General features: G+C 40.0%; 1 protein-coding gene across 1 annotated transcript in view; it reads left to right on the forward strand.

The window, feature by feature from the left end:
* Nucleotides 1–14,630, forward strand: part of PTPRN2 (protein tyrosine phosphatase receptor type N2) — a 665,321-nt gene that overhangs the window by 594,982 nt on the left and 55,709 nt on the right. Inside the window, exons 16-17 of the mRNA XM_040589330.1 lie at nt 6,683–6,830; nt 14,308–14,381. Coding sequence (XP_040445264.1) covers nt 6,683–6,830; nt 14,308–14,381 — 222 coding nt within the window. The remainder of the gene's footprint in view (nt 1–6,682; nt 6,831–14,307; nt 14,382–14,630) is intronic.

Raw genomic sequence — 14,630 nt, forward strand, 5'->3', positions numbered from 1 at the left:
AACCAGATGATGAAATCCTGGCCCAGTAAAGTCAGTACCGTTGCCATAGGCAGTAGTGGATGCAGAATGCTCCCCAGGAGTGGAAGTATGTGAGGCTTTATAGACAGATGTTAATTTACTGAGTTTTCTTCCAGATAACGAGTTTTGTGAGATAATGACAATGAATTGCCACAACAGAATTTTTATTTTTATACATGTATATAAACTTCATGTAACTAGCTCAATAAAATCACTTGACAGTTAGCATTGAAAACTTGAATGGCTGTGTTAGGACCAGAGCTAGTGCTTTTAGCAGCAGTTACGCAGTGACATTTCAGAGATGGGGCTGGTCTTGGTTAACAGCTGTAGGCTCTGCATTACTGCAGGTTGGTTGTGTCAGAGCATCAGAAACATCTATGGTGCTTCCATAGAATTAGAACTGTTGGAGAAAACTGATTTTCTTAACATGTCAGTTGATCAAAAGACTTAAATTGTTTTGGGATGGTGCATCCTCTCTTTAAATAAAGTATGCTTTGTGAAGGAAGAAGGATAAGAAAGGTATGGGCATAGTTTGGCTCTGCTCCTGTGTTTTCTTCTACGTAGGCCACCGCTGAGAGCATTCTTCTTGGAAACACGGGTGATGAGCTCCCAGCCTTCGGTCTTTGCAAGAACACCACAGCAGCTCAGGGAGAAAGACCAACTTTCTGTAAACAAGGAAGAGCCCAAAGTAACCTCAGTATTGCTATGAGACGGTGTTAGGAGATGTGAGAAATGCTTAGAAGATATGAAGAAACACTGGGGTGCACTGCATGATCTGGCTGTGGCTCAGGATTCTAATAGTGACTAAAAACTCTAAAAGCTCAGGGACTTTTATTTGAGCACGTCTGGACAAGTGTGGGTGCACCAAATAGAAGAATAAAGTAATCATAATTTTATAAAAGAGGAGTGGGGAGAAGGAAAGAGGAGAAGAGAAATGAACCTTTCTGTTGCTATTCCCCGAGTCCAGACTCCAGCCCTAGAAGATAATGGAAGTACATATTAAAAAAAGAAATTGCTGATTATCTAGCAAGAGATTTTTCAAGGGCATGAAAGGGAGATAAGTGTGAGGGTCTCATTTAAGAGGATGGGGAAGGCTGGAGTCTTTCCTTTGTGCATTTGCTAATCTCCTCCATCCTTTCCCTTGGATAGCTGCACAATGAGTAAGAATGTGCCTAATTTTATGAAGAATAAATCTTGCCTGGACAAACTTGATTGCTTTGTATTTAACTAAAACTACAAAACCAGTAGATGAAGTGAAAACAACAGAGGTGATATGTCCAGATTTTAATAAAGCCTTGAAACTGTCTCATGAACACTTAATTGATAAATTAATGTCCATTTCTAGTAGACAATTAAGTGAATTGAAATGTGGCTAAAGGATGATATAGAAAAAGTAGTGATCAAAAGCTAGGCATGGGAGTGTCTGGCAGAGTACAGGAATTGCTGTTAGATCCAATTATATTTGACTTTTTAAATAATGATCTGGAAGTGAATGCAATTGACAGTGGCTTTTACGTATGGTACCACAGTGTAAAGTTCTGCACAGAAGTGATGACGGAGTAATTAAAAAGTTTGAAAACCTTAGACCTGAAAATACGTACAACAAATAACTTATCTTTGAAGAAAAGACTCACAAGAAGAGATGTCTATAGTTTGCATAGATGCATCAATTCATGATTTGTGAAGACACTGAAATACATACAAGCAGAAATTATACAGAGCCGCAATGGTCTGTATAAGCAGACCAGGGATGAAGTAAATGGATTGTTAACAATGGGTAGCAAATTAATTTTGCAATAGAAAAGCAATACTATTGGCATCCCTGTGAAAAAGCCATCTCAAATGAGGACTTCTGTTCCTTATTGAAAATATTTAAGTATTTCCAGGAATACAGTGTATAGTTAGAACAGTTTGTATCCCGAAAAGTAGTAATGAATGGTGATTTAGGCTTCTCCATCAGATACAGGACACTTAAATGTTAGAAAGTTTCATAGTGAAGTACAAGAAACCAGACATTACCTGAATCAAATAGGCTGCTTCTGTCTCTAAATTCTGTAGCACTGTGAGTACTGTGAGTGAGAACAGAGAAATTTACTGTGAAGCCACTAATGGTAAGGTATTAAGCCAGAAAAAGGAAGGAGAAAATCATGTGCTGTGTTGAAAGTAAATTGGATTTATGCAGAAAAGTATTCCTCTTGCATATAGTCAATGCAATATGTGCTGAAGAAGACAAGTTTAAGCAGAATAGCAGAAATGCTTGGGCATCCTGTGCCAGAGCAGTGTAGCCTACAAGTTAGCAAGGAACAAAGGAGAAAAAACACCCTTTACTTAAGTGAATTGGAGAAAACAGCAAAACAAATTTTCAAGTATGGTCATTTAGCGCACAATTTGCTATATAGTAGCTGGGCTAGTTCTCTGCTTTCCAAATTCCTTCTGAGGAGTCCAGTGAAGCACCAGAACACTGCATGGCCCTCTGCATCTCTGGAAGAAGCGGCAGCAGTTTGGCAGCAGTGGCTGTCACACTGTAAGGTGATAGGTGTGGATTGGAGTGGTCACCATTCACCAGGATTAAGGTAATGTCCCATCCACTTCTTCAGATGACATTTGAGATTCGATTAGACCTGTCAAGGTCTGTCAATTTAACAGTTGCTCATCTTTTCATTAAAAGAGACATCCTCAGTCACAAAGAGTGTCTGATCAAGTACTGTATTGGAAACGTTGTCAAAAATAATTGCTTTTTGTAATAGCTGAACATCAGGAAATAAAATAGGTGTTTAAAAAACAAATATCTTGACAGATGCAAACCATACTATCTCTGAAGAAGGTATTTGGAGACCAACCAGACAATTAGAATTTAATTGTTAAATTTGTTAATGCTAATTTAGTCACAGAGCATGCACTGGATGCCACTCCTTGAGTGAAGAAAGAAGTAAAGAAAACCAAAAGTGGTTTGACACCATATTACAACATCAGTTCAGAAAGTTTTTACCAAAGCCAAGCTTATGTGCTGTGTCCTTGTGCCTGTGTTCGGGCATGCTGTCTTAATATTTGCTGCTGGACATGGTTCTCTTGGCCAGAGACTCATTGTCCTTGGAACAGTTTTTCATCCTCTGTCGGAAAGCTCATCTTTTGCCTTATGACTGGCATGATAATTATAGGTTACAATCACACAATAGTAATAGATTTTACAGCATAACACCCCCCCCCCCACACGTAATGTCGCTGCATCCTCATCTCCATAACACGTTTGGTAGCAAGAGTGTCTCATCTGTGTATAGAAGAGTAAGTACGAACTGGGCTGCCAGTTGTCTCTGCAGGTGAGGTGCTGTGGAAGGAAAATTAAGACTTAATGAAATTTAAGATACATCAGGAGATTTGTCCAAGCAGACCGTATTTGTTTAAATAGTAGCATATACTTGGGATTACAGGACTTGTCTTGATGTGGGCATATTGGTGAGACCGGACCTCTATCTTTTTCAGCAGTTTTTGAGGAGCATTACAACAGTGGTGACAACCTCTATTTATTTTACCTGCTGCTCTGGGACATGGAAAATCATGTGCATGTTTGACATGTTGGTAATGAATTTCTTTTGTACCAGGCAAATGCTGCAGAATGTCTCATGAAAACATCCTAATTAAGGAGTGGATTTGAGTAGACATACATACTCTAAAATATCAGAAGTTCCACTCAATTTAATGTACATCCAGTGGCTCCCAAGAGAGTGTTTCAAAATCACTAAGCTTCTGTTTAGCAAAATGGGGATGAGCGTAGGGGCTCTGAAGGACTGTAAATGAAAGATTACTTAACTCTGAGGGAATTGTCTGACTCCTGAATGTTTTAAAGTGAGCTTCTTTCTCGGTAGCTTTTTTTAAATGTGTGTAAAGCAGATACTTATATTGTGCAGAGCCTTCCATGGGTCTGTTCGTATAGTCGAAACACCTTTTCAAGATCTGTCAGGAAGTGCCCTGTGAATCTGATCCATGCAGCGCAGGTGTTGAGACTGCATGAAAAGTCCTTGTCTGGTTAAAGATTTTAGTGTGTTTTCATTTGAACATTAATCTTTACGCTCAGGATTCCCTGAAAAAGAAACGTAAAAGTGAAAAGGGTATTCCTTTTTAGAGGGAGATGAGGTTTTGAAAAATTTGTGTGCACTAAAAGCAATCAAATAACCTTAACTTTGTCACACTTGATGATTTTAAAAGAAATTATTATTTTTTTTAGTACAGTCCTTGAAATCATTAAACAGACAAGTTGGAGCCAACAGGAGGCTCCTTGCTACATACAGCCCTGCCTTAGCAATCAAATGTTCATGCCCCTTTTCCTGCAGCTTCATGGATCTTTCAGTATTTTGGAGAGATTCAGTGTTGGCAGATCTGTATATTTGCATAAAATGTCCCTGAAGTCTATGGGACATTGGTGATGGGCATGTCAAAATGAATCAGATTATAAAATTGTGGTTTAAAATGGCAAGATGCTACGGGCTGGTCCTTGACTGCCTGCTCTCTGCCTGCTGCATGCTAAACAGCTTCTCTGAAGCCGGGATTCTTGGCTCAGTGTTATTGTAAGATTTTGCTATTTTTCGCCTTGGCCTCATAAAAATTCTTATATACCAACTAGTCTCTGCTCAGGAAGGATTATCTCTTTTTTTGTTAAATTCAGTATACATATCCAGGCACAGATTTGCTGGGAGAAAAGAATGGGATCTTTAGCCTCCCTCCTTTCCACAGTAAAAAGTCTTTTGGCAAGGACAAGGAAACTATCAGAGGATGGTTTCCTCCCATTACCTCGCAGGTTAAGGCTGGGAACGTGTTGGCTGACCTGCTCCCCTAACACATGACGGGGCCGCCCAGCTCTCCCAGCTCCCCATCCGTCAGGTCACGGCTCTGTCCACCACGATGCTTTTTCCTTCATTATAGAAAAGAAGCAATCACACAGTAGGTGTTTTGATTGTATCTAGGCCACCATTATTTTTTACCTCCTTTAGAAACCTTTCTTCTAACACAATATATTTCTATGTCCTTAAAGATATCCTTTCTGGAAGCGTCACTTCTTGAATTGCTTTTCAGTAACAGGTTTGATTTACAAATCTCGTGTAAAGACGCACACACCCGACAAACCCTGCACAAAACAAAGCTGTGTGTCAGGGGCTCTTTTATAACCGAAAAACCATTCAAGCTGCAAGAGAGAGCAGTATCCTGCGTCGCTGGTGGGGTGGGAAGCGTGGTGGAGCGACAGCTTTAGCAGAGCTCCCATTTGGTGGAAGACAAGCTGCAAGCTTTTTTGCACCTTCTGTTAAACCTGCTGAGAGGGCATGAGAGCCTTTCTTCTTTAAAGCATGTTTGGGAAGAACAATTTGACATAACAGAGATTGTCTGTGAAAAAGGTTTTCTAAGCAATTAAACTGCTTTTTATACTTTTCAGTGAATCCTTTCCAGGAGCTTTTTCTAGACAAGTGTTGCTGCAGATTGGGCTGTATTAGTGAGTGCTCCGGCAGGAACCTCTTTGACGGATGGTTGGGCCAGAGACACCCACAGTGCTGCTCCCGACCCCCATCCAGACCCTGAGCCTGTCCCCCTAAACAGTCTGTTTTAATCTGGTTAAGGCTGTTAACTTCAACCTACCTTGTAAAGGTAGTAGGGATGTTACAAATATGAACTGGATGTAATGTGAGATTATTCTGGTGTTTACTCTAGGAGCAAATGACAGTCTTTGAAAGGAAATTTGGCTGTGTAAGTAGGCTTAGAGCACCAGGTGATCACTTTCTTAATTTTCATGTTAAAGGGAAAGGAAGATTTCTGGTTTTCCTCACCCTTCCTCCTATCTGCTCCCTTCCCCTCGCTTACCTGGATGATTTTCAGGTCTGTGGGGTGAAGGAATAGGGTTTTAGTTCACTTTTGGAAAACCTTTGGAACTGAATTCCCAACACAATACTGAATCTCTAGCTTTGGGAGCTCTGCAAAAACTGAAGACCTGCACCAGTGACCTGCACCAGTATACTCCAACAGACAATTCCTGCCACAGCCAGTTAATTTTTCTTTGGTGATGCTTCTCCTAACACTGTTGACTTTACTGAATGCCAGTTACAATCTTTAACAACGTACATTAATATTAATTAACAGCACCTTCTCAGTTCAAGGCACCCTCTGTGCCAGTCCATGTGCAGGACGAGTTCCTAATGACCTGGTACTTGAGCCATGACAGTTCAGCCTGGCAATTTTTTAATTCTCCTCAACAGCTGTATCGTTGTTATGACTTGCATATGTGCTTGAACTTCAGTTTTAAAAGCCTTTGGTTTGACGTGAGCTGTTGTTGTAGTAAGTAGTTTTTATCAATGGGCTCTTGTTTCTTTTTCATTGCCTGATGAAAGAGACATTTGGGCTTACATTTTCTGGGTGCTGAAGAAGAAATAGTTTTCTCCTGAAGCTCGGTAGCTGGGGTTTTCAAGCATTTCTTCTCTGTTAGCACTGGTACATGTTAGCATTCTCATTTTGTATGGCACAAATAAGCTTGAACTCTGTTAAGTGAATGAATTAGCCATAAGACTGAGTGTGTTTTGTCCCCAAAGCTCAGGATTCTCATGCTTTCTATCCTGAGATACATGCCTTTAGCTTAGCTTTGAGTCTGGACAAGTCAGTGCTTAATACAGTATTCTTTTAATTCCAGTCCTACATGGAAGATCATCTGAAAAACAAGAATCGTCTGGAGAAAGAATGGGAAGCTCTGTGTGCTTACCAGGCTGAACCCAATGCCACCGCCATTGCACAGCAGGAGGAAAACATCCAGAAGAATCGCTCACAGGCTGTAGTACCATGTATGTATGCTTAATTTGGATGATTGCATTGTAAGTTCTTAATACATTTCTCAATATCCTGTGCGCAGGGGTTTGAAAGCTGCAGATGACAGGCAAACAGAATACAGAGTAGCTTATACGTGTACCAGAAAACTGTAGCTACAGCTGTGGGCTGGGTGCATGTCCTGTTCTAGTATCAGATGCTGTTTATCTACTTGTAAGTTGCATATATGTTACAAACATGCAGAACTATGTCACATAGCACTGCTGCTGCAGCTGTGCTGTCTCAAGAAATTCAGTAGCCAAAGTGCTTTTCAGTGCTGGAATGCATTTTCTGCACAAGAGTGGCATCTGTAGCCATTCAACAGAAAGAAGTTTGGCTTGTGTTTAAAGTTGGTATCATGTCCATCCAACAGTAATACCAGCAGTCTATAATCAGAGCTAGATGATCTGTTTATCAGATACTCAGCTGTACTGAATGAGCCCCTTTAGGCTTCAGTGGATAAGCTTGCAAACTGGCTTCTCTCTTTGCTAGGCTTAGGATAAAAAGAGAAAAAAAAAAAAAAAAGAAAAAAAGCAGCCAGTGTTTATATTCCTAGAATCTGCTCTTTCCTGTAAGCAGCCACCTTTCTGAGCTTGAAATAAAAGCAACATATTTTTCCTATGCAAATATATGTATCTCATAGATTACATTGGTAATCTATGGCCACACATTTTATTAAGCAACCAATGAAACAAAACTGAAACTGAGAATATATGCACAGACCACAGCAACAAAGATGCTCTCAATCAGTGTGCCCACAATCCAGCTGGGTAGCTTGGCAAACTTACGTAGCTATTTTAATTTTTAAAGTGCCCTGAAAACATTAATTTTCCCTATGAGAGCCTTGAGTAAGTACTATTCCTCCTTTAGAAATGGGGAGATGACAGGTGACACGTTAAGTAAATGTCAGAGCCAGATTTAGAGTGAAGATTCTTTGGAAGTACATGATAACTTAACTGAGCCCATCGGTCCTTGCATATTACCTTCAGCTGGGTTTTGCTGTCTTGTTTATGTAGTGGCTCTTTTTGCTATACTCTGCTGCTTAGGAGAGGACTGCATTAGTTTGGTGATACAAATTCTCCTGAGTAAATACGGTGCTGGTTGAAAGCCTTTTGGGGCAACGGCAGCAGTTTGCTGACTTCCATGTGTTTTGGGATCAGGTCTGTAGAAAAGTTCTAAAAGGAGTCACAATGAGAGTTAAAGGAGTGCAAGTTCTGTGATCTTTTCCATCCTGAAAAAATAGCATTTAACTGACATGATAAGAAGTGAAAATTACTCCATGATAATGTGTATTGATCCAAGTTAATCTTCCTGCTTAAAACGTTCTTTTCAATGTGGGCTTACAGTCAGACCATCTTGAGCTATTCCAAGTCCCTGCTCATAAATTAAGCCGGATTGTTTCTGGTTGCTGCCCTGGAGACAGCATGGGAGCCACAGATGTTGCCAGAATTTGATGTTGGTTATTCAGGCGATGTAGGAAATGAGTCTGCATGATACAACGAGCAGTGAGATAGGGACCCTCAAACTAGACAGTTCTAGCTCTGAATCCAGCTGCAGCAGTGCTAAAGAGCAGAGGTTTTTAGCTTGGGTGTCACGGAAGTATTTTCAGAGCTAAGATGGTCTGTTTCTTTTCATTATATTGTACCATGTGGATGGAACAGCCTACAGTGATCAGCCTTCAGCTGACAAGTCTCTGCCGTTGCTTCTTCCATGGCATATTGTTACGCCTGTTCTTCCCATGGCTGAGCCTAGACTGAATCAGCACTGCCTGGGAAGGTATTTGGACATGGACAGGCTGGCTGCAATTTTTCCTGAAGCTTTAGTTAAAAGTATTTTGCCACATTTAAAAACCCATAGTACTTTTGCAAGTGTAAAATGCTGGGGTTTGGCTTTGTTACAATGTGGAAGTTTCTCTTATAGCCGTTAGAGGACTGGGAACTTTCCTTTTTGACTGAATTGCACAAAATTACCTGGCCTCACTTTCTGAAGTTGCTGCACACTGGTAAACAGCTGTCATGTTATATCCTTAAAACTACTCAGATATTGGGTGGAAAGTGTGGCATAGAGTTTAAACAATATTACGTTTTGATAAGGTGATGGTTATTGTAGACTTTAAGATTAGATTGAGATCAGGGCCCAGTTCGCCCATTTTTTTTTACTATATTTGACAATAAAACTATGGCAGAAACTCACAGATTTGCTTAATAATAAATTAAGAAGCAAAACTGATATGCTTTTGATATGCTACAAAGTTGTTATGCTACATGCAAAGTATTCTCACAGAGTAATGCCTTGTTAGCATTTCCTTATCCCTTTCATATTCATAATCACCTTGACAAGGTAGAACAAGATTGCCAAGTCATGTGAAAGATTTCGTCTTAGGAAGGCTTCAAAGAAGCTTTAATATCACGTTGTATTTACTTTGCATTTTCCTTTCTTAACCAGTCTTAAAATAATACGACTTTTTTTTTTTTTTACTGATTACATAACTGATATAATTTCTAGATTAACGTTATCTTTAATCTCACAGTTTTATCAGAGTTTACTCTTATACCTATGTTCTCTGTTTACAAATAGCTTTTAAAAAAATTGGTAGCAGAACACCTTCACACTGCACTTAAATGACTAGTTTGAAAAATTCTAACTATTGAAGTAACTTGGGCCTTCTAGATTAACAAAACTGCATCCTTTTATCCAACCAACAGGCAGATTGATGCAATTTAGGGAAACGGGATACCTTTTTCTTTTTCATCTGAATACATGAGCAGCTCAATTTGTTGATGCCCAAGAAAAAGCTTTCCAGACTTTATTTTCTCTTCTTGCATCTCTGCAAAATAAAACCATCTCAATAGAGTCAACACTATATGGTTTTACTTATGTATACCATAAATACCTGTAGGTATTTTAAACATTTGGCAGACAACTGTTTGCAGTGAACATCTGTCAAAAGCTGTCTACCATAGCAGTGTCCATGGGTCATGGTATACATCACAGCAGCACGCTTACCTCTGTGCTTTGGTTGTCCTCTAAAGGAAGGCAGAGCATTTGTGGGCAGAGTGTGAGCCCAGCTCGGAGGCTGGGGTGCAGTTCCAGCAAAGCCAGGGGATGTGCCGAGGATGGGAACACCTGAGCAGGGGTGCTTGCTCTGGGTGTGCGCATTATCCGTGTCGGTAACGCATGTACAAATAGTGCTCTGGAATAAATGAACTTGATTTCAGTTCACATCTAAGAAGAAGAGTTCCGTTTTGTGCAAATAACCTATGGGAAAGTAATGATAACCAACAAATATGATTCTTCACAGTCTTCAGACTGCTCCTCTTTTGCTCCTCAGTAGTTCTTCACTTTCTTAGTGTATTTCTGTACCATGCTTTGTATGGTGGAAAAGGAAATCTGTCTAAATCTAGAAGCAATAATGATCTGGGCAGAATGTGCCAGGTTGATTGTTTTGAGATTTGCTCTGCTCTGTGATGCCTGGATTCAGACCACCCAAAGTCACCCCTGTGCCTTGTTTCCAGCCTTTGTTGGTTCTGTTCCTTCAGAAGTATCTGACTGAAAGGAGGCAGAAGACAGAGGGAATTAGATGTGAGGAAAAAGATGTGAGTCTTATTTTTCCAAGCCTTCGACCCTCATCTGAAAAACAATACAAGTAACAGATCTTCATTGAGTTGCAGAGCCACTGTGAGACTGTGAGATGGCATACTGCTCTAGTGTTGGTCACTGTTTAAATAATCCAGATAGGTATGGCCTTTTGTGCCCAACTCAGTTGTTTACACACAGGAATCCAGTGCCATTTGAGATGCCTAAAGTACCGAAGGTACCCACGCAGAGCCAGCAGGTATAACACAGACCCTGTGGGAGACCTGTGCCCCCCTAGCTGCTGTCCTGAGAGTCCTTAGGGAACCTCAGATATCACCAGAAACCTACAGATATCACCTCAGAAATACGGAGGCATTGAGTCAAGTTCTCCGGGCATGATTCTGTGAACTTATAGATTAAGATGCCTAGATGTAAGTGTTTCCATGTAGCTGCCTCCATACGAGCCAGGTGTCAAAGCACTTGTTACAGCCAGTGAAGGGCTAGTCAGTGCAGTGGCATCAGGAGAGCTGTGCAATGGCCAGAAGTTGGTATTTGGTTTACAGGGAAATTAATAGCTCTAGGATGCCCTTGTGTATCCTGTGTGAATTTCAGGTGCTGGTCCAATAGAGTGCAAGCCTTTAGATCTTGTGTCGTACTCGTTAGCCTTGTGCAGTGCCTCACCTACTCTACAGTTTCTCAAACAGTACAACACGTTCATGTTTGGCCAATTAAATCAAGCTCCATTAAGTCTAACCTGGTCCACATGAAAATACCTGTATGTAGACACCAAAACTTAGGTTTCTCAGTCTAGAAATAGAGTTTTTATATAATGCTATAAAACTCATTTGTGTTTTATATTTATATAAAACTCATGTGTGTTTGCTTTATATTTTGTCCTTTATCCTCTGTTCTTTATATTTTATAGTTTATATATATATAAAATATGGTAGTGCTACATTTCTCCTCAGCTATAGGTTAGCACTAGCCTTCTTGTTTAAGAAGCCTCTCTCTGCCGCACATATCCATCTATATGTTTTGCTTTTCTTTCAGCTGTGGCTTGGCTGGAGCAATAGCAAATGCAAAGTACTTCAGCATTCAGCAGTAGCTGTTGTGGGTATTTGAAATAATGTCTAGTTGTAGCTTGGCCAGATTGCAGTAGCTAGTAACATCATTTGTCTTTTCTCTCACTTCCTGATTACCGTCCCTCTCCTCCTATTTCTTCATCCATCTTTCTTTCTCACTTTTTAGATTGATCTTATATATCTTCCTTTTCTGTCACCCTCTTCATTCTTTTTATTTCCTGCTTCTCCTGCTTCTCTTTCCTTGTTTCTAATGTAATCAATATGCAGTTTATATAAAAAAAATAATAATGTACATTCAGCATTTTCCCTGTAATTTCTTATTGTTAAAAAACTGGTGTCCGTGGTATTCCTTTTTTGTTTTTTTTTTTCCTTCTTTTTCCGCCTGTTTCTGAAGAGCTATTATGCTAGTTCCTAGAAGCTTTGAGGTGATAACAGGCATAGACAAGCACAATCTGTTCATTGTCAATATGAACGCTTGATGCTGCAACTGAAGCACACATGGGTGCAAACTCTTGATATATGCAGAAAACACATCTACAACCCTTTCTTGCACACTTTTTTTTTCCTCCTGAGTGCAAATACAAAGTCTCACCACCTTTTCACTACCAAAGCCTTAACATGTCTCACCCTCTGCTAAACCCTCCAAGACAGCAGGATAATGACATGGCACACTAAATCAGAGGGTCTGGATAAACCGTTATGTTTTTTTTAAAAAGGATCCTGAAGTTACTGATCTGACACTTCCATTGGAGAGTCACACTGGCATTTGTTTGCTAAATGTCCGTTCTCTCTCGCTCATCCATTTGAAAAAATTTCACACATTTTCTTTGGTGATTAGTTCAAACACTTTTGCTGTCCAATGAATGGGGCTTATCCTGAGCGGTTACTGAGGTACGTGAGAGACCACATTTAGTGCACATAGCCAAAAGGTTTCAGAGCTGGAGTTCTTCAAGCACTCTATGACAATGCTCATTGTAAAGCTTTCTGTAAAAACTCTTGGGTAGCCCCAAGATCTCAGATGTCACAGGTTCATTTTTATGTATCAGATTTTTTGTGCAGTGGTGCTAAAGTAAAGTGGAAGTGAATAATGTGCATTGAATGTGTTTCCTTTCTCCTCGTCTTCATCCTCCTATTGCATTGAAACCTTATTAGAGGAAATAATTTTATTTTAATAGTAAAGAATGGCTCTTCATTCATTTGAAATTAACTTGTTCACCTCTAATCTTATTCCAGGAGAAGGCTGCTCACATGGGCAAGCTAAGTATTGCTGATGAGATTGAGTGACTATAAACAACCCTTACACAAGCACACCTTTGTCGTGCTCACATACTGAACTGCCATGACATTACTGGGCAATAAAACTAAGCAGGGCCCAAATCCTCTGTCTCTCCTGTGTGGTACTTACAATGTTTGGTGGCTCGTTTATTGCTCCTCATTATTAAAATGATGATCGGTTCTTAGTAGTTTAAAAAAGCCAACTTGTAATTCTGCTGGTGAGGATGGTGCCACAGGCCACTAGACAAGATCCAAAGGGGGACAGGGTGTATTCCTGTGCTCTTATTTTGTCTTTGAGTAATTGGTGGAAAGATCCTCTCAAAGCATTGGTATACATGTTCAGCTGTAGATGGTTACAGAAAGGGCAGCTCCACAATTTCTCACCACTATGTACTGTGCAGGGTAGGTTTCCTGAGAAGTATAAATTGTGCTGATTATGTAATCAGGTACAAGCTGTTTAAGATTCATATGTAAAGACAGACATCTCTCACATAAAGTAGTCTGGTCTTTCTTTAGTCAATGGAAAGAAACAGGCGCTTTTCGAGTGCAATTTGGCCCGTTTGAGACAGCTAAATCAGGATGAGATGATTCATGACATAGAAATACTTCTTTTCTCTTAGCAGAAAGTGAGTCTAAATGACTGGAAGAAATGCAGACATCTGTATTGTCACTGTCTAAATACAGACAAATAAAACCCATCCATTACATATGTCCTGAAGTTAAAAAAAAAAACAACAACCACTAGAGTTTGGGGTGTACCAGCTCTAAACACAAATGAGCTAGCACCAGTAAAAATGCAAGTTAAAAAGTGATAAAAGAATCTTGTCAATGGGCGAGAATAATGAGTAAGTCTCCTATGTCTGGAGCTGCTGTTTTCTTTGCTAGTTGTGTCTGAACTAGCTACATTACCAGCAGTGTAAGATATATGTGCTGCAGTTGTACTTGTAGATGCAGTTATTCTCAGCATTTTCTCTCTCCCACGATCATGTACAAGTCATATCATCACCCCACGTCACTAGCACCACACAGCACTGGTCTTTGATCAGGGCAGATTAACTCGCTGTCCAGCTCTCATACTTCAATGTTTCTGCTTTTCATTTTATAGAGAAGCCAGATGGACCAAGTCCATCAGCTTACTTCTTCCCTGACCCTGCAAATACAGGAATGCTTTCCATAATACTGTTTTTTTTCTAGTGATTTGCCTAGTTTAACTCTTAAACTACCTGAGCAGCAGAGATGCCTCCTTTTCCTGTGAGAGGTTCTAGCACATTATGGTGCATCTCATAATGCGTATCTCTCTGATACTCAGCCTCTGAGGTATCTTAGTGTTTCATTCCTGAGTCAGGCTGTGACACTGTGGCTGTATGAAGGCTATGCGAGGTTGGGAGCCAGAAGGAAGTATCCTCTCTGATATTAACTGTTGCTGTCTTAAAATGCACATTAATCTGACTTTGAATTGTGTAACATAAAATGAGTAGAATACTTGTATAGAAACTTTCTCCTTTTATTTTCTCCTTTGCAGATGATCACTCCAGGATATGTCTAAAAGGTGAAAGTAGCCACGACAATTCAGACTACATCAACGCTAGCCCAATTGTAAGTATGGTAACCTATGAGAAATAATCAAAATAGTCAGTCCCTGTCTTTCCTTGTTGTTAAAAGATGCTAACCTGAAGCACCTCACTGCTTAGGTTGTGCAGCCGCAGACTGTGAGCACCTCACAACTCTGATGTCTCAGGCTGTCCTTCCAAACCGAAGAGAAATGAATCTTCTACATGTACATGCAATACCCTTGAAGTTTATGTACTAGGAGAACAAAGTCAATAGATACTATTATTAGATATT

Source organism: Falco naumanni, chromosome 4 (assembly GCF_017639655.2).
Source record: "Falco naumanni isolate bFalNau1 chromosome 4, bFalNau1.pat, whole genome shotgun sequence".
In the NCBI taxonomy this organism is placed as follows: domain Eukaryota; kingdom Metazoa; phylum Chordata; class Aves; order Falconiformes; family Falconidae; genus Falco; species Falco naumanni.